We start from the raw sequence: 20963 nt of genomic DNA, 5'->3' as shown, positions 1-20963 counted from the left end.
TAAAATTGATCATTCCATGAAAATTTATTTTTTGATTAAGTTATTATTTTATAATCTAGACTAATCCATATTTACCAAGACAATATTATTTATTAATTTACTCATATCGATAATAACAGTTATAGCGAGAACTCAGAGTATTACATTATTTACGTCAAAAAGATAAACGTGTAGAGATAGCATTAGCGGTCAATAACAGATTCTGAAGAAAATATTTGTTTGTTACCATAAGCAATTCATTCAACTTTTTTCACAATAAGTACCTGCCGTAGATGTTGCACGTAATCTTTAATCTTTATTTACAATTTCTCAGAAACATATTTGAGTGATTTTATTGGATCGTGTCATATTATAAATTATGTAAACATTTAATAAAGAGGTAATGAGTGAAAGAGTGTTTACGACATTTTAATCGATGTTGTTTGTGTAATATCATTGACAGTTTCTTTTCGAATGGCGATTTGTCCCCTAATCAAAATACCAGGAAATGCTATGATTCAACATCATAGTTATAATTTAAATGACTAATGTTTACCGCATAAAATTTTCAGTTAATAATAACAAGGCGGTTGCTATGTGAGTCGTTTATCAGTGAAAGTGCTAAGATGTTGTATACCTCAACAATATTTGTGTGAACTGGTAAAATATTACCAAAACAATGGTTCCCGCACCGAGTTGCCCATATACGTGGGATTATTGGACGGCCACGCCGTCTGATTATGTGGAGTTGACATGCCTGATGCCAAATTCTATATACCTTCCTGTGACAGTCAGTTGGGATGCAACTCTTCAAGATATTAAGGAGGTTAGTGGTTGTAGATTTGATCAACATGACTCATGATGCATGTCAACACATTGTTTCCTTTGCTCCAGAGAACTAGGTCAAACTATTGTGTAATGTGTACAGAGATAACTTGACTTTTAATATTTAGAAAGTAGATCATAAACTTTGTTTTCCTATTATCATGTTAATTATGGCTGCAACTAATGTGTTAGATGCAAAAGCTCTTAAGGAAATAAATTTGATTGAGATTTGGCAATAAAGTATTATTAAATACATGTTGTTTTTAAATTCTTTAATTTCAAATTCTTAAATAAAAACTGATATTGTTTATTTAACACATTTAAATAAACAACAAATATGATTTTTATTATTGCATTTTTACGAATATATTTTCTTTGTTAAACATTAACAATATTTTATATTCTATTCACAAAATAAAATTATTACATAGGAGAAAAATATGTATAAATAAAATAAATTTTCAGGAGCTATGGGATTTGGCAGGGAAGCAGCCTCTATTTGGGATGTTGCATGAGATGTCTGGCTATGTATTCCAATTCATAAATTCCTTAGCGGTTCCAGAAGAGGTAGACGATGAAAATAAAAGGGTCCGTGATATTAGGCCTGTGTTTGGGGTGCTCATGATAATTGAGCGATCCATTAAGAGGCCTGGGGAACATTTATTGAATACACAGATCAGTCATTTAATTGGAAAAGGTATGATAATTTAAAACTTAATTTTTCTAAAGTTATTGACACTCAACTATGCCTTTTGTGTTTCGTTTGTTTTATAATATATAGTTAAAATATCCTAAATTTAGGAATAACCATAAAAATCACTAAAATATAAACATTTTTGCTTCATATTTAAAAATTAAAAAATTACTGTGTACACTTTGTTTTTGTATCATGTTTACAAATTTATTTCAGGTTTAAATGAATTTGATAGTTTAAGAAGTTCGGAAGTCAATGACTTTCGGATGCGAATGAGATATTTAGCTGAGGAGAGTCTAATAAAAAGAGCTCAGAGTACACAATTAGAAAGATTAAGATATCATTGTCCACCGAGATTAGCTGATCATCCTACCGTTCCCACCACCTTAATTAGCCACCTTAATAATAACTGTTTTATACTCGTCACTAAAGTAGCAAACACAGAGGTAAGAGATTTTATATCAAACTAATATTATAACGAGAGCAGGTAAGTAAAGTTTATTGTTTTTTTAAAATACATTTATAATAATGTACATTTCTGACTTTGAAAGCTCATTGTTTTTTAAATCGACTCTGAGAAAGCATTTTTTGAAATGTATTATGTATTTTATAAGATATTTCATATTTAACAGAAACTGTTAAACCGAAAACTGACATTATATTAAGAAAAGTGCTTGTGAGGAAAGTTGGAAGGAAAACTTATGAGGAATTTATGTAATCAAATAACACCAAAATAATATATTAACAGAAATATTTATACAGAATATACGTATTATATATATGAATGCGAAAAAATATAATTGAATTAGAAACAAGCCTGCTAAATATCCTCGCACAACACATCCCGGTGGAAACACTGTTTTACAGCCTCGCTACACATTCTCAAAAAGCTATCAGTGATATTGATATTGTTTGTCCAATAAAACCTTTTTAAATTCAATAAATATCTAGGCAACCTAGACAATTATAGCCTCTCCTGATCACAGGAGTAAAATATTCATAGTAATTAATTATGTAGTTATGGAAAAATTGTTCTGAATGTCGGCAAAGTTGTTATCAGTTCTGTGGAAGTAAAATTAAAGTGGATATAAGTATTTAAGTGGAATAGTGTTGTCTTATAAACAAACATATATTGATAAAGTACTGTTTGTAGTGCATAATATAGCAAAGCATAGCGTATGTAAATTTCAAGGCTTGTTTAGGTCTACTAAGGATTGGAATGGTCTATACAATACCTTAATAGAAGATCTTGCAATAGAGGGCAAATTTCTATTACAAAAGGTTTGGATAAAAAGAAATACATAAAATTATTCATTTGAATAAAGCTGCACTTATTAGAAAGAGTAAAATTGCTTGAATATCACTATATTGAAAACAATTTGTTACCGTGATTTAATAAATACTGTCATAGGAATATTTGTAACAAATTATTAACTGGTCTAATGTTCTCTATTTTGTTAAAATAGTTTATTAGAAGACATACATTTATAAATTATTATTTATATAAAATAAAAGATTCTAATATCAAATAAAGCTCTATAAATTCTATAATCTATGAAATCGTTTATAATTAAGTAAAGTTAGTCAACATTAGATTCTTCTTCGTCATCATGCTGTTCTTCCATCATTTCTTCTTCATTATTCTCACCATCTTCTATCCATTGCTTCATAAGCTCTTTAGCTTCGGTCCTGTTTTAAACAATTATATTTAGAAAGGCTCTAAAGGACTTTAAAAATAAAGCTATTTAAAAAGTTTTCAGTAATTGGACATAAGGAATTTTCCAGTTGTCATACATAGTAGCTTGAAAATCCTTTAAATGTATTTTATCATTTACCTCTCTTCTGGTGTAACGGCTCCTTTATTAAGCCTCTTAAGCTTTGGAAGTGAAGCAAGGACTTCAATTCTTAATTGTTCGTCTTCTTCTTCGACAGCGACTTCTGCGTCCTCTTCTCCTATTCCACCCATGTAAGGACAACCTCTTACGATAAGAGTTTCCAGTGAGTGTAATACCTGTCGAAAGAAAAATTTCGGCCTATGTGAAATGGCAAATCACACCAGTGTTGCTTATATTTTAGCCTGCGTTTCGTTAATCAGAATCAAATCTTATATCTCATCTAATTAAAGACCGCAAAAATTATATTACTGACTGGTAGGGCTTTGTGCAAGCCCGTCTGGGTACGTAAACACTCATCAGATATTCTACCGCTATACATCAATATTTAGTATTATTGCGTTCCGGTTTACGTAGTGAGCTATTGTAACTTCAGGCACAAGGAACATAAGATCTTAATTCCCAAGTTATAAGATAAATAAAATCGGATATCAATAAAATCAATCAATATACATAACTTTTAATTTATATATCCAGTTATAAATTTTTAGTGAGATTGATGACTAACCCGTAACTTCTTTATTTGTTTTAAAGTCGAGACTTTGCAGTTTCGCAAATTTACGTATTGTAATTTCTTTAACTTTGAGTCGAATCCGTTTAAGACTCTTATTGGATTATTCCTCACGTGCAAAACTCTCAAATTCAACAATTTTTCGATACCAACTAAACTTGTAATTTTGTTTCCAGCTAAATATAAACTGTCTAAGTTTGGAAAATTAAAATTCGAAATATCTTCAATTAAATTGTATCGGAAATCTAAACATTTTAAATTAGGCATTTTATCGAGTTCGACTTTTCTAATTTTATTGTAGCCGACTTCTAATGTGGACAACTCTGGTTGATAAACGTCACGCACTGTAGTTATTTTATTATCGTTCATAATGATCACTTGCATGTATTTCATCTTTTTTAAACCGGCCGAGCTTAGAAGATTCTTATCAGCATGAATTAGAAGTAGAAATGGTAGTTCCGTGACAACTTGTAAGTTTTCTAAAGTCAAATAATTGTTGGAAACGTCAACGAATTGTAAATGTTGGAACGATTTGATCGCTGTGATATTTGTTAAACTCATTCCAGTACAAACCGCCTTTAGATATGTGTATCTGTAAAATTATAAATAAAGTTTACGCTTTAAACTTTCGTGATGTATTTTAACCGTTTGATAAATTATATTTGGGTTTTGTAAGCGTTTGACCGCTTGACGCGTCGACGTGGCCAAGACAAGCCCAACATTGTCGCAACGTCTGGTAAATACGATCGTTGTCATATATAAGTTACGATATATTTTTTTCAAAAGAAAACAGAATAATCGACAAATAATTTCTTCTAGCGTATCCGAATCCCAAAAGGTATGAATGAAATAGACAAAAAAAGAAGGAGTATAGTCATACAAAAGCAACATCACAATTAAAAAAAACATAATGATATATAATGTGATTTATATACTAATTATACGTCCACAAATATAAATATATAGAGTAGGCTAATGATTGAATATATTTTTTTAATTTTATAAAAACTTCTAGTATTAAAAATTTGAAAAGTTAGAAAACTTAGGAACTACCCATCGCCTTCAGCTGTTTTGCCGAGCAGACTCAGTCGAACGCTTATCTCGGACCGATTGAGCTTCCTCTCTGGGCTTACAAATGCAGGCGGAACTTCTTCTTTTTGCTCTTCTTCTGCCACGGCCTCGCTTAAATTTTCTAAATGTAAAGATTCTTCTAACTCCTGCTCAACTCCTACATCGGGCTGGAGTTTATAATGTGATTTAAGCATTTTTTCTTATAACGATATACAAATGCGTTTAATTAAATATAATCGAGATGTAAAGAGATTTTTATTAAATTTACGAAGTTTGGAACTGTTTATAAATTAGGTGACACTATTTTTACATAGCCTAGCAATGTATACATTGACGTATGACATAATATAAATTGTTCAAAGCCAGTGTTGTTTAAAAATAGAGATATTTTCTAAGGAGGTCTGATGTAGATTGGGAGCTTTGAATGATTTTTTTTATGAATTAAATCGACTAAAATTGGTTTATAATACATAATAATACTGCATATTCTATATCGATTTTCGAAATTAATAAATAACTGAATTAAAAATGTAGCATATATATATACTACTTGTTAAAGGAAGCAGCATATTCATCTAACTTGACATTGAGAGAAGTGTCTCAGAGTTTACTAGCATAAAAACTTGGGAGTGATTGACCTGAGAATTATTGAATTCAAATCTAGCCGATTCGTAACATATAACATAAATTATTTATTGCAGTTTTCCTTTACATCAAATGTGCCAGTTGGCTTAACGCCGCAGCAGCATATAGAAACAATACTAAGAAAAAAGGCGAACTCACTGAACATGCGCGGAGAACATCCTCGTAACTATGTGCTCAAGGTGAGGAAGGTTCCGATAGTTTCAGGGTGTTGATGTATGTTTATTTGAATTAATAATTTCATTGAAAATGTTTAATTACTATATATATTAATGGTTTAAATTTTTGAATAGAAACAAAGGCTTTTTAAAATATTCTACCTTTTTAAAATGAAAAAAAAAAAATAATACATTTATTGTATATTTTAACTTTATATTGATTTATAAATGTTAATTGTGGTACGTTTTATGGTAGGTCTGCGGGCGGGAAGAGTACCTGCTGGGCGACCACCCCCTCATACAGTTCCTTTATATACAAGAGATGCTATCACGAGATGGCGTCCCTCAAGTCATGACTGTCAGTATGGATAAAATAGCCGGTGAGTTATGCAATAGAAAAACCAAATGTTTTAAGATACCGCCACTCATCGTATATTCAATCGCCAAAAAGCAATACTTGGTATTGTTGTGTTCCGCTTGAAGGGTGAGTAAGCCAGTGTAACTACAGGCACAAGGAATATAACATCTTAGTTCCTAAGGTTGGGACGCGCATTTGTGATGCAAGGGACGGTTAGTATTTCATAGAGCACCAATGTCTATCGGTGATTGTGATCATTTACCGTCAAATGGCCCATTTGTACGTCCGATTATCTATTGTATAAAAGAAGCGAAAAGATAAAAATGATTTTTTAAAAGCTTGTTGTCCTTGCATAAATGCTTGTATGATATATGTAGCGGTATTAATGATGGGTTGAATAACCCAAGATGATGATTGAAAGATGATGAGTTTGGAAAAAGATGCGTTAGGCTCTTAATTCAAATTGCATGTAATCTTGAAAACGAATGTACAGACATCAAGGAGAAGGGGTGCGGGTACAATAGTGAAATTAACCAATCGCGGCCGATAAAAGGTATGACGTTGTGTTTGGTTGAGTATATCGACCCGAGATGTCGCTAGCCGTCCGTAAATGGAAGTATGAACAATATACATTTTTAGGCTACAAAATTAACGTCTAAAATTATATTTTCATATGAAATAATGTCCACAATGAACACAAACTAGGGATTCACTATGTAATTCTAATGTAATGTTACAAGTTTAACTGATTTACTGACTGTATAATTATATCTTTGCAGTTGCGTGTGAGTTTCAATATTATTCACTGTCCGAGAGAAGACGACTCGCTTCAGAACAATCAAACACGATAAGGAAAAAGAAGAACTTCGAGTCATCGTGGAAGATCGAGAGAAATTATTCATGTATGGTGCAAACTGTTGGTGGACTCAACGTTGATCCTGGCAGACTCGTTGAGGTAATATATTAATTAATAAATAAATTATAAAATATTTTGATGACTTTGTTCTATGTTAATAATTCCTCAGACGGTTTCTTTGTCTGAAAATATGGAAGTTAAAATTTAAGTAATTTAAAGTAAATGCCTCTTAATGTTCTACTGCTGGGCTAAGGCTTTTGGAAGAGAAGGCTTTGAATTTATACCAGCGGGCTGTTCTAATGCGAGTTGATAGATAATTGTATGGAGAAATTTACCCTCCGATACATGCAGGAACCCGTAATCTGGTTAAGATTTACATTATCTGGCTGTCATCTTGACAGTACTTCAGTACTTTGAAAAAAAAAACAATTTTATAAATATCATCAATGGTTATTATTACTGTTTTGATAATAATCATTTACAAATCTATTAAAAATATGTGAAAGTATTAAAAATGAAGTCCCAGTTGATTTAGATCCCACTTGATAGATATAAATATAGACTAGATATATTACTATTTGATCTAGTTTTAGGATCCAGAAGAGGTTAAGTACATATGTTTTTATTTTAAAGGTGGTTTGCCAAGCCGGTATCTATCATGGTGGGAAGTCCTTGTGCGAGCCGCAGAAGACTCGATTAGCAGTTGTTTCGAAAGAGGGTGAAGCGCAGTGGGATGAAGAACTTCAGTTCCCGATAAAAGTTTGTAACGTTCCACGCATGGCGAGACTCTGCTTTGTCATATATGAGATATCCAAAGCCAAGAATAAAAGAAGAGGGAAGGACGCTAATAAGGTAAACACGTATAATTAAAGAGAACTTTTTAATAAAATATTTTATTTAAGTATTTATTTCAAAAAAAGGGGCGTTTCGTTTTTAATTTTATAGTCAAATATCAAAATCATCAAGTGAGAAATCCTTTAGTTACACTTTGTTACCAATGAAAGTGCTTATGATATTCATTATTGACAATTAACTGCTTTACATATAAACGTTGCTTAGCTACTTAGTTGAACACAGATTTCTCACTTTCTATTTTTATTGATTTGACATTCGAAAGAAGAAGACAGGATTGTTTAAGAAATTAAATGTAAAGCAACGCTGTCTATCTTTAAATTTTCATCAATATCGTCCTACCGACTATATGAGCATGCTCGAGCCATGACATTCTGTTGGGTCAGTTTTATTGATGTAGATGTCGCCTCAAGTCATAGGTGTTACGTCAACATAAACAAATAATTTCTTGATAGTTGTAAGATAACTGTCAAATGTATTAATCGCTAAATGTAAGTAGTAGGAATCAATTTAACTACAGGCACAAGGGACATAACATCTTAGTTCCCCAGGCCGATGGCCCAATGATTATGTACGGGTTTGATTGAAATTTCTAACATTGACAATGTCGATGGCAATGGTGACCACTTACCATCAATGAGTCTATTCGACTCCCTTTTTACTTTTTTTATAAAAATAATGCCAATCAAAAATTTATTTTTCCAGGACGCTATAAATAGGTTGGCTTGGGCGAACACAATGATTTTCGACTACAAGGAACAACTCCGCACGGATGGAGTGACCCTGTTCATGTGGACACACGTCGCCGACGAGACGCAGGGGGACGACCTATTGTCACATCCGCTGGGTACTGTGGTCTCCAACCCCAACATCGATTCCTGTGCTGCTCTCCAAGTACGCTTCTCTAAGTGAGTGGAAGGTGGAATATGCTAACAATTACGTACCATTTGTAAGGTACCCTATGTCATTTTCTGTACCCTTGACAACGTGTATGCACAATAATGGTTGGTTTAGTAGAGAAAATGTAACAAACAAACAGGCAAACACACTTTAGTGATAATAGCTGCCCCATAATTTAGTATATTTATTGGGTATATAGATTTTTTTTTTTTTATAGAATAGGAAGGTGGACGAGCATATGGGCCACCTGATGGTAAGTGGTCACCAAACGCCCTTAGACTTTGGCTTTGTAAGAAATGTCAACCATCGCTTATAGCCAATGCGCCACCAACCTTGGGAACTAAGATTTTATGTCCCTTGTGCCTGTAATTACACTGGCTCACTCACTCATGTGATATTAGGAGTATTGGGCAACGAAGTATAAGAGTAACTAAGTATAATTAAATAACATAAGTAAATTAATAATATAAGAGGAATTTTAAAAGATTTTGTTCGATAGTTTGTAATAGGATGTCTTTTATGTCTGGTTTGGTAATTTTGTTAATGAATAAAAAGTTATATGATTCATGGGCAATATTTGTTTTCCAGCTACGACTGTCAATACCCAATATTATTTCCTAAGCAAGAGGCAGTCAAAGCGTACGCGGATCAACTAGAGAACAATTCCCCAGACGTGATGGCGCGACTGAGCGAGGACTTCGAGAAACTTCGAGCGACCGCTGAAAAGGATCCCATGTATGAAATGCACGAACAGGAGAAAAAAGATATTTGGGCGTCAAGGTAGGAACTAATATATAATATTTGTGCTCAGTACCAGCTTACGCGTGCGAGTAAGAGCCGGATCTAATAATTTATCGCTTCATCTTTTGGTTACAAAAATGCGATTAGAATTAATAATTTCAAAATAGTTTATTATAAAAACACTAAATCTTTCCTCAATTTTTATGCCTGACAAAACTACGTTATAACCCCCAGGGAGTACTTCCGCGCGCTGGCCCCGGAGCTGCTGCCCAAGCTGCTGTCCTGCGTGGAGTGGACGGAGCGCTCGGAGGCGGCGCTGGTGGCGCGCTCGCTGGCGTCGTGGCCCATGCTGCGCGTGGAGTCGGCGCTGGAGCTGCTGGACTACGCCTACGCCGACGCCGCCGTGCGCGGGTTCGCCGTCGAGTGCCTCGCCAAGATCAGGTCGACCATCACACGACACACCACAGACCATCGTCATCCGCTGCCTTTATTTTAAGGTGTCGAGTGTTGTATGACAAAGCAAAAATATCCTGCCCACCTCATATTGCTTGGAAGTGCTTTTCCTGGTGGGTTGGTTGTCTGCCACTAGAGGAGTTGCCGAGACGCTATGCTGATGCTATTGAACGACGGACAAATATTGCCTTGAATCTTGAGATATACCTCTTTTTGCTCGGCCTTTGATCGGAAGCAATTTTCACGTCGGAAAATTAGTAGTAGCGTTATCATGACGATGTTGCATTATAGTTTTTTTATTTGAGCCTAAAATATTTGCGTCGACATTTAAATGTTTAAGAATAATTATCTTATAATATTTACTTTATTACAGTGATGAAGATCTCCTGCTTTATCTATTGCAACTGGTCCAAGCTTTAAAACATGAGTCGTATCTAATGTGCGACCTGGCCGTGTTTCTATTGCAACGAGCTTTCAATAACATGACCATCGGACATTACCTCTTCTGGCATTTAAGGTAAAATAAATGCAAGCATGTCTAAAATTAAAATGCCTTAAGTGTTACATACATATACAAAGAAATATATAGTTATAAAATACTTAATACTTTTTTGGCGTATTCACGTCCTCAGATCTGAGATGCACGTGCCGTCGGTGTCGGTGCGCTTCGGTTTAGTGTTGGAAGCGTACTGTCGCGGCTGTCAAGACCACATCAACAGCCTCATGCGGCAGATCACCTGCCTGGATAAGCTCAAATGTGAGTAAAGAAGAATTTGAAACAATTACATTGCTTTGATTTAAACAAAAATATAATAAACGTAAACTGGACAAAAAAGTAAACTGGGTAGTTACTTTAATTATTTCTTAGTTAGCACTAGATGCGAAACTTTTTATAAAATTAAATGTTCCGATTTCGCTTACTTTACATCGACATTAAATTGAAATGGCTACACATTTAGTCAATCACACGAAAAACAAAGGGGTAGTTAGTTACGAAGTGTTATATGATAGTAAGAGTCGTGTCCGCCCAGGGGCCAGCCAGTGCGTGCGCAAGAAGAAGGAGATCTCGAAGGCGCGCGCGGCGCTGCAGCAACACCTGCAGGAGCAGCACTGCGTCGAGACGCTCTGCGACTTCGTGTCGCCGCTCACGCCCAGCCTCGTCTGCAAGCGCATCAAGTGCGTCGCCTCCGACTCGTCGGAACATACTTTATACTCACATAACACTAAACGACTCTTCGCTCATCTCCCGCCAAGTAGCAATACTTAAAGTAACAGCCTGTGAATGTCCCACTGCTGGGCTAAGGCCTCCTCTCCTTTTTTGAGGAGAAGGTATGGAGCTTCTTCTGCTCCAATTCGGGTTGGTGGAATACACATCATCATCATCATCAACAGCCAATCATTGTCCACTGCTGAACATAGGCCTCTCCCAAGGTGCGCCAAAGCTCCCTGACCTCCGCCTTCCGCATCCAGTTTACAATACACATGTGGCAGAATTTCAGTGAAATTAGACACATGCAGGCTTAACGATAATCGGTTAAGATTCACGCGTTCTTATCACTGGGCCATCTCGGCTTTTTTTACGATTGTTGCATTCCGGTTTGAAGGGTGAGTGAGCCAGTGTAACTTCAGGCACAAGTGACATAACATCCGAGTTCCCAAGGTCGGTGGCCTATTGGTGAAGTAAGGAGTTCTTACATTGCTAATGTCTATGGACGGTGGTGACCACTTCTCATTAGGTGACGCTCTCTTTATGAGACTATGAATGAATAAAAAATAAATACTTATGATAATTTTAATAAATACTGATGAACTTATTTGTTTTAGACCTGAAAGATGTCGAGTCATGGACAGCAAGATGCGTCCCCTCCTTCTTGAGTTCGAAAACGTCGATCCGACGGGGTCCGACGTTCGCATTATATTAAAGATTGGAGATGATCTCCGACAGGACATGTTCACGCTGCAAATGTTGAGGATCATGGACAGGCTGTGGAAGAATGCAGGATATGATTTTAGGTAATTTTATCTTATTAACATCTAAAAGTAGTTCATTGGCAATATTTTTTTTTCTAATTGATCATTACTACCATAGATTATTTTGATCTAGACCAAAGAAGTCGTTATCAATCAATTCAATGTCAAACTTGTTTATTTATTTTTTTAGTATAAACTGTTAATTTATTGAAAAATATAATTAGTTACTACCTTTTGTTTCTGTTTTTGTTTTTTGTTCTTTATTTAAATATTTTTATTTTCTGTTTTTATTCTATTTTTGATTTGTATATTTTGTAATTGTGTTTGTAAATGGTGTGTTCTCCTGTAAAGTTAATGTAAAATGATTTGAATGTGTCTTATATACAACTGTTGGAGAACCAAATAAATATATAAATAAATAAATACACTATATAAGATTTGTATCGCATATATATAATTTGTATGCATTGGATCGCATAGACAAGATACAAATGTGTTCAATACTTTTTTGCTATGGGCTAATTTGTAATCCATTTCAAGCATTTTCTTTCTTTCTGGCATTCTTGTACATTTTGGAACTATCGAATATCGATTTTGTCTTGTCCAGGCATACATTTTTTTAAATTCACTATATGAGCTGTTAATGTTTCCAGACTGAATCCGTACAACTGCATCTCGATGGAGTATGCAGTGGGTATGATCGAGGTGGTGGACGAGGCGGAGACGGTCGCCAACATACAGAAGCAGAGCGCGCTCTTCAATGCAGCTTCCACCATTTCCAGGGGCAACCTGATCCGTGAGTGTCTAACTCCACTCGGCTAGGTTAAATCATTTAAACAGCACAGACAAAGTATATTACTCTAGTTTAGTCTATTTAGATGAAGAATTCTGTGAGATTTCCATAGCTCTTTCTCCAAAGGGTTTCATGCAAACTATTATGGTGCTAGCACCAGTAGATTACGCTGTTTGTTAATTTGTCAGTCGGTCAGTTATTCATATATATAAAAGATATCAGTGACGTCATCCATGCTGATAAAATCTTCATGATCTTTTTTTTTTTTCAAAAGAATACTTCACAAGTATTTTCAAACCTAAGAGCGTAACGACTTTCCAGAGAGGTCTGCACTGTTCAACAGTTCAAGCGACAATGTGCCGCGCGCGCTTAGTTCAACCGTATTTATACGGCGTGTAACACGTGCGCGTGCTTATGTTAAGTAATAAATTACTTGAAAAACAAGCTATGTATTTTGTTGATATATAACATTATTAATGTGACGTTAATTTTTCATCGTAATTGATGAACTTATAAAGAACAAAATGAGTATTATTCCTTAAAAATTTTTGCTGTTCTGCCGATATATAATGTAACCTCCGGTCGTATGTTCAGATGATTCAGGCATATTGAGTCTTCGATCGGATTAATTGTAGCACACTATTCTTATTACAGAATGGCTCCGCAAGCAGAACCCCAGTGACGAGTCGTTCAACAAGGCGGTGGAGGAGTTCACCATGAGTTGTGCGGGATACTGCGTGGCGACTTACGTGCTGGGCATCGCTGACAGGCACCCCGACAACATCATGGTCAAGAAGAGCGGACAGGTACCTGACTTTCCTACGATGAATTAATACAACCGAAATGGCTCAACCGTTTAATAAAAACTGTATCAAACATTCAGATGCGTCAGATGAAATTGTTTTAGAATCAGAGAAAGTTTCATCATGTTCTCATCATATTATACCAGCTGATAGAAATATTCACGAATAGACATACATTCGACCTTAAACCTTATTCTAATCTATGAATAAAAAAGTAGTATCTTTCATCATTTCAATTATACATTTAATATAAAGATAAAATTTCGGTACACTATACGCATCACTATTTTAATGACTTTGGAATGTTAAATTGCCCGCAATAAATAAGTTTAAAAAATGTTTAAAAATAAATATTGCAATTAAATTGCTAATTGACTCGCTAAAAAACGACACTTGTCTTAATATTTATAGTGATTGTTCTATTTTTACAAATAACATCAAAACGCTTTGCCATTTTTAATATTGTGTAGTTGTAAGTAAGTCATTCGGTAGTAGTAAAGCAATTACATGAGGCGAGCGCGGCGCCGCTTCAATTTAAGGTTGATTTGACCACATGTGAGGCGACACATATTACAGTAACAGCCTGTGAATGTCCCACTGCTGGGCTAAAGGCCTCCTCTCCCTTTTTTGAGGAGAAGATTTGGGGCTTATTCCACCACGCTGCTCCAGTGCGGGTTGGTGGAATACACATGTGGCAGAATTTCAGTGAAATTAGACATATGTAGGTTTCCTCACGATGTTTTTCTTCACCGTAAAGCACGAGATGGCCCAGTGGTAAGAACGCGTGAATCTTGACCGATGATCGTAGATTCAAACCCGGGCAAGTACCACTGAATTTTCATTTGTGATTATAATTCATCTCGACACATATTAATACCAGATTATTCAAGATCTCGAACAATGATATTGCGTCAATTTAAAGTCAAAGTTGTTTATTTGTCTATTCAGTCGTTGGAATAAAAAGTATGTATGTATATACACATACAGACAACATTAATAAAAAAGAAAACAATTCTAAATCTGGCGATCCAATAAAAGGTGATAAATTCCAAATATTTCATTAGTTAACAATGTTGTCGTTCGTGTGTTGCAGCTGTTCCACATCGACTTCGGGCACTTCCTGGGGCACTTTAAGCAGAAGTACGGCTTCAAACGCGAGCGCGTACCCTTCGTGTTGACGCACGATTTTATCCACGTCATCAACAAGGGGCAGCGGGGCGGCGTGCACGAGCAGCTGGACTTCAAGATATTCCGCGACCTTTGCGAGACGGTACTCTTTGTATTATCTGTGTGTATATCGTGCCGACTATATCTGGGAAGGTCCACCCATCTATCACATATACTACCGCCAAATAGCAATACTCGGTATTGTTGTGTTGTGGTTTGAAGAGTGAGTGAGCCAGTGTAGCTAAAGACATAAGGGGCTATGTAAGGGATGGTTTAATATTTATTATAATGCCAATGTCTATGGGAAATAGTGACCGTTTGCCACCACGTGGCACATTTTTCAGTCTGCCTAGCGACAAAATAGTTTGATAGATGAAGTTAATCATAGACAAGACTCCAAGACTCCGACCCATAAGTTGAAGCAAAACGGAGAGGGGTTCAGCAACCTTATAAAATGTTTACCCATTACGCCCCTACGGGTCGTGGGAATGGTATACAAAGCGGTAAAAATTTACTAGAGACGAAATAGTCCGATGAATTTATTTTATTTATAGTTATTATATTATTTTTTATTATTAATTTTAATTGAATCTGGCTTTCCAGATTTAGACATATCTTTATATGTACTATTATAGTTATTACATTTTAATATTTAAGACTATTTGTTCAGTGTTTTCTGGTAGTACCATAAATTCAAAAATATCATACCGCATCCGATTTTGTTTTTATATAATTTTTTTTTATTTGTTAGGCGTTCAAAATCCTCCGAAAACACGGACATCTCATCCTATCGCTGTTTTCAATGATGATCTCCACCGGTTTGCCGGAACTCAGTTCGGAAAAGGATTTGCAGTACCTTAGAGAAACTTTGGTAAGTTTGTATTTAATACTTTATTGGGGTATATTACATTATAAAACAAAGAAAAATATTATCTATTAAAACAGAAAACTTTAGTGAAGCAAGCTTTTAATTACTACTTGTTTAAAAAAAATACCATAGATTAAAATTGAGGTTCCATCAGTTGAGTGGTATTGGTTAAATACAGTTTCAAGATTAAACTTAACAGATAACTTTCTACAAAAGTTAAAAAAAAAATGTATAATGATGACATTATACATATTGTTTATAAAAAAACATTGTATTCTTAAGGTAATGGACCTATCCGAGGAGAAAGCGATGGAGCATTTTAGACAGAAATTCATCGAAGCCGTCAAGAACTCTTGGACAGCCTCCTTCAACTGGGCGCTTCATAACTTCGACAAGAACAACTGACAGTGACCCGTCAGTAGGCGGCTGAAACGGCAGCCGTCTAAACACACGCCACAAACACTTTAAAGAGTGAGCCTTATTTATTATAAATTAAGGTTCAAATTTAAATGACTGTGCGAGACACTTAATTCGAAATTTGAACATCATATTAACTTGAATAGTGAATCTTACTCTTTAAATAAAGTTTCAGATTTGATAGACTGTACTAAATAGTGCGTGTATGACATTTAATTCGAAATTCGAACACCACCGATCGAAATGAAAATGCTATGGTTGAAATTTTATTCGAACAAAAGTGCGTGTTAAATTTGAATTTGGAATACAGCTGTAAAAGATACAAAAATTGTACCGAATAATCCGTTAATAGGATTAATTAAACAAGGGCCTCATTCCTTATACGCTAAGGTTCAATTTGCAAGGACCTGTAGTGCGCGTCAGGTCTGATTTTGGGCCTCGTAAAGAAACTTCAGTGACCGTAATGGACTCTATGACTATATGCATTAGGCTTATTATCGGATATCACAATATAGGCATTTCGCTTGGTTTTATTATAATATTGTAGATGTAATTTTATGCGAATTTAATCATGTTGATAAATCTATAACTAATATTGTTGAGTATGATACAATGTTACCGAATTTTCTAGCATATTAGGATAATGACATAGTAACATAATCACTTAATTATGAAATTTGACATCGTAATGTGGTATTTTGTATCTGTAAGACATATTTATTTCAATATTTGTGATTATTCATTAAATAAACTGGTCATTAAGAATTTAAATTGCAAATTAAAAAAAAACTGCACAGATTATAAAACAAATGAAAACAAAATCTAAATAAATTAACGTTTCATTACACGTTAATTTATTTTACACTAAAAACCTATAAATAAATAAAAATTATCTACTGTGAAATGATATAAATTAACATAATTATGTAATGTGATTATATATAATCTGTATTTGTCTAAGTATATATACTATATACACATTTTTGGTCTTAATATGCGGTAAATTAGATTTACATAGCTTGAAAATTATTCAATTGAAAGATAAATAGCGTCATTTAGTATAATTATAACGGTTTATAGTGCATCTATAGCATATCTTTATATAAAAATATGGTCACGTGAAGTATAGTTTCATTATAATATGGGCATCGAGCTGCGACGGTCGTATTGGCTGTGATATAAAAGTGGTTTGTCGAGAGACGTCTGTTTTCATTTATAAACTAATAAAAATGTTACGTTGACTTTAATCTACATACATACAAGTTATATAAATATATGGGTAAAACCTTGAATATTCCGTACGGAATCGAAACAGGTGATTTAAAAAGGAAATTGGAATGAATCGGCACGAGCCTAGAAGTGAGGTTATAGAAAGACTGATTATTTAGCGATGGGTTTAGGTTGGGCGAGAACGATTCGATATGTACAATGGAAACAGATCGTCAGAATTTTCGCAATGTATCTTATTATTAAAAGGTAATTTTAAGATATTCGTATATAAGTGATTTCGGTTCGTAAATTATATTTATATGGAATGTTTAACCGTCGTTGCTCTGCCCTCTCATTCTAGCATGTTATTTAGGCAAATGCTCTCATTCTTAATATGTTAAGTAGTATATGTTATCATATATAGTATTAAAGACTCGCCGCCCGTACGATAGTGATATGTATGAGCGGGACGCCGCGTATGACGTTCCACGCTAGTATCCGTGTATTCGTTGGAAACAAATCTGTTTAAAAGCTACGATAAAATATTAGTAAGATGGTAATCATATTCATAATATAATTAAACGTTAAAAAAAAAGCCATCCATCTGAGAACAAATGGTTTTTAATGATATGCATGTACGAACATTTTGTTTTTGTAATAATTCGGAAGGCATTCGTCACTTAGTGCGTAAGTATATTTAATACAATAAAACCTCACGGTTGTCGCTAGTTGTACTCTCAGGACTTATATGTATCGCTATAGAATAACTTAAATTAATAGCCAGCTTTTATTCCCACTTAATCGATTAAGTGTATTTTATTTAAAGACCATTGTGCCCAGTGTTTTTTACTATTATATTATTTTATTCCATAGCGTTGTCATTCACTAAGATTTGTATGGAATTCATATTACTGCCACTAGATGGCGCTGTTTTAATTCGCCGACACATACTTGGAGGTGGTGTTAAATATATTTTAAATTATTAATGAGATTTCGAGTTCCGTTTAAATAAACATTTTTGGGTGTATATAATTATGCTAAGCGACAGCCCTTTCAGTCAGTGTCGGGTTGCGAAATAATATGCGTGGGCATCAAAGTGCATTTAAGCTTGAGCAAGCGGCAACTTCTGTACGCAGTACATGTTACTTATGCTGTGACTGTTGGCAGCGAGTCTCTAATACTGTTGTAGCTTTTTAAAAACGAATCCTGTTAAGGTTAAAACTTATAGATATCATAGTTGTAGCAGTATTATATTTTAATCGTTTAGGATCATATTTTTTTTGTTCGTAAGTTTTTTTTTTTTTTTTTTAATAACTTCAGGCTACCTCATGGTGTCGTGTACTGAACCACTTGCTACGGAACTTAGCTTTTATTTAACGATAGTTGGAAAATTATTTAGCACTCGTGATTATTATTTATCATATATGTTTTTTTTTTTTTTAATTTCTCATCGATATTTATTTGAATAATTTGAAAAAGATTATTATAGATATATTATAGATACCAGAATTGGGGGCGTTCTTTATTCAAAACTTAATTTTCTTAATCATGAGTCATCTAAAATCGTTGGTTGTGTTTAGCTTTGTTTGGTAATTTTGATTTGAGTTATTCTGAATGAGAATTTTTCTAACGACGATTGTCTATGTCACTCTTCGATACATATTTTTTTTACTCTCTTATCATAAACCGACCGACAACCACACTTACCCATTTATAACATTAATACGAATGATTTCAGAATATTTACAAATAAAATAGGAACAATTAAAATTCAGTTGATCAAGCGTTTACGTAAATTTTATAATATGAATTTTTATTTATTAATGTTGCGATGGGTCTTTGTTGTGATGCATTTATTTGAAAGATCTCTTGGAATAACAATATCATTAAATTAAATAATTTCGTTCTGACTTCTAACTCGTTTATTATTTGAGATAACGTTTAACAGCAAAAAGAAATCATTCAGTACACAATTTATGACTTGTATTCAATAAAATTTGATACTGTTTTCCCGATAATTCAAGTTTCTTTAAAAGTTACCTCTTTGATAATCCACTTAATAAAAATGACTGACTGACAGACAAAATCTAAGGGTCTAGAAGCGTGAAATTTTAAATAAAGGTTAATTATATAACGTAGAAAATTATACAATTAAGTTAGAAATATGAATATATTATGTATTTTGACTTTTGTATATACATATTTAAAAGTTAAATCTAGATACTAGTTCATGGAAAAGCGTAGCCGTTTGTAGTTTCGTAAAATGAGGAACTAAAGTTTGCATGGGCGGTAAAAAAATAACTGCTGCAGTAAGAAATATTAACCGTTCCGTACATCGCTAATGTGGCGCATTAGTAAATTCACCCTTCAAACCGGAACACGACAATACTAAATTTCGCTGTTTGGTGGCAGAATATGGCCAAACGGGCTTGCACGAAGCCCTGTCACTAAGTAAAATTATAATGTCCTCCAGACCGATTTCGGCCACGGCGGCCAATATCAAGTGAGAATAGCCAACTACGCAGGAGACATTATAGTGCACAAGTGTGTGCGCAAACACAGGTGCACTCTATTCCCTAACTCTCATAATCCGATGGGACGGCAATCCGACACGACCGGAAAGAGTTCAGGCGCAGGACCAACGGCTTTACGGGCTTTCCGAGGCACGGGAGTGTATACACTTCCAAGTAAAATTATATCAATTATATTGCAGAAATATCATCGATAAAAAAAATTATATGTTTAATATGACAGTGTAATGTTTTTTTTTTTCGTATTACATTAGTAACAGCGATTATGTTAAAAATAGAAGAAATGCGGTTGGTAAGGCGTGTTGGTTACAGATACGTGAGACGATCGCGGTTAGTCTGACATAATTGTATCAAATTCACATTTTTTTTTATATAATACATGTTTAAAATAAATAGTAACGTTATTAAGATATTTATGTTTTAATATTACGAGTATCTTTTGGTGAAATATATTAATTGCGGTTATCTTTTCTAAATTATATTTCAGTAAAAAAAAGTAAAGTAACAGCTTAAAAATGACCCACAGCTACCCAACTATACTGCTCTGCTACTGCAGTTTTGTCAGAAATTAAAAAAGTAAATAGAAAATAATACATCGCATCGAAATAATTGTGTGCCTAGTGGAGTTTATTTAATTATTCGATAGCGCTAAGCTAACTGCGTATGGAATGAAAACAGCGCCATCTAGTGACTATAATAAATCCATACAAAACGCAGTTAACGTCAATATCATACGAATACGTAAAAAAACTCGTTCTAGGCACGCTTTGCTAACTTTTGTTTAAATTTTCCGACAACATCTATTTGTTTTATATAATACAAAAATATACACTGGCCTCCAAAAAAATCGACCCACCTACATTTTTTGTAAAAAAGCTATCGTATGGTTTTAAACTATCACATATTTATATTTTTAAGATTGATAATGAAAAAATGCAATTATAGGATTGTACAAAAACAGAAATAGTGCGCAAAAAATAGGTTTTTAGGTAAATATGTGACAAAACACGAAAACACAAAATTTTACGCAATTTTATTTTTTTGTGTACAAAACGATTATGCCGTTTGTTTTTAAATTTGGGTGCCTAAATCTTACTTTAATAGGGAGTGTTTCCTCCTCTTGACCTAATCACTGCCTGCATACGCCTATTAAGTGACCTGATTAGCTTTTTAATGTCTTCCTGTGGGGTCCGTTGCCATTCTTCAGTTAGGGCAGCTTCCAGTTGATTCAGGGTTTCTGGAATTGGATTTCGTGCTCGAACCGTACGTTTT

At 34.2% G+C, this 20963-nt stretch overlaps 1 protein-coding gene across 2 annotated transcripts; it reads left to right on the top strand.

Annotated features, from left to right (window-relative positions):
* The first annotated feature begins 267 nt into the window (after positions 1–267).
* LOC126769953 (phosphatidylinositol 4,5-bisphosphate 3-kinase catalytic subunit delta isoform) lies at positions 268–16747 on the top strand. 2 transcript variants are annotated; one of them, XM_050488989.1, is made up of 20 exons: positions 268–281; positions 552–805; positions 1270–1501; positions 1715–1944; positions 5674–5796; positions 6029–6152; positions 6910–7085; positions 7620–7838; positions 8544–8746; positions 9327–9518; positions 9714–9920; positions 10306–10449; positions 10565–10689; positions 10964–11108; positions 11757–11945; positions 12557–12699; positions 13351–13502; positions 14593–14769; positions 15418–15537; positions 15817–16747. In XM_050488989.1, exons 2-20 carry the CDS (start codon positions 659–661, stop codon positions 15937–15939), a joined length of 3171 nt encoding a protein of 1056 aa, XP_050344946.1. In that variant the 5' UTR covers positions 268–281; positions 552–658; the 3' UTR covers positions 15940–16747. The 2 variants fall into 2 exon arrangements, with proteins under 2 accessions (XP_050344946.1, XP_050344945.1); XM_050488988.1 differs by lacking the exon at positions 268–281 and adding an exon at positions 287–379.
* The last annotated feature ends 4216 nt before the right edge of the window (positions 16748–20963 follow it).

This window comes from Nymphalis io, chromosome 8, assembly GCF_905147045.1.
Source record: "Nymphalis io chromosome 8, ilAglIoxx1.1, whole genome shotgun sequence".
Classification (NCBI taxonomy): Eukaryota; Metazoa; Arthropoda; class Insecta; order Lepidoptera; family Nymphalidae; genus Nymphalis; species Nymphalis io.
This window is presented reverse-complemented; position numbering and strand designations above follow the sequence as displayed.

What these genes read in the sequence shown, in the direction of transcription:
- LOC126769953 (XM_050488989.1), top strand. Translation starts at nt 659, where the DNA reads ATGGTTCCCGCACCGAGTTGCCCATATACGTGGGATTATTGGACGGCC. An exon ending in CAGTATGGATAAAATAGCCG is followed by an intron (nt 6,153 to 6,909) that starts GTGAGTTATGCA and finishes ATATCTTTGCAG; the next exon opens with TTGCGTGTGAGTTTCAATAT. An exon ending in AGTACCTTAGAGAAACTTTG is followed by an intron (nt 15,538 to 15,816) that starts GTAAGTTTGTAT and finishes TGTATTCTTAAG; the next exon opens with GTAATGGACCTATCCGAGGA.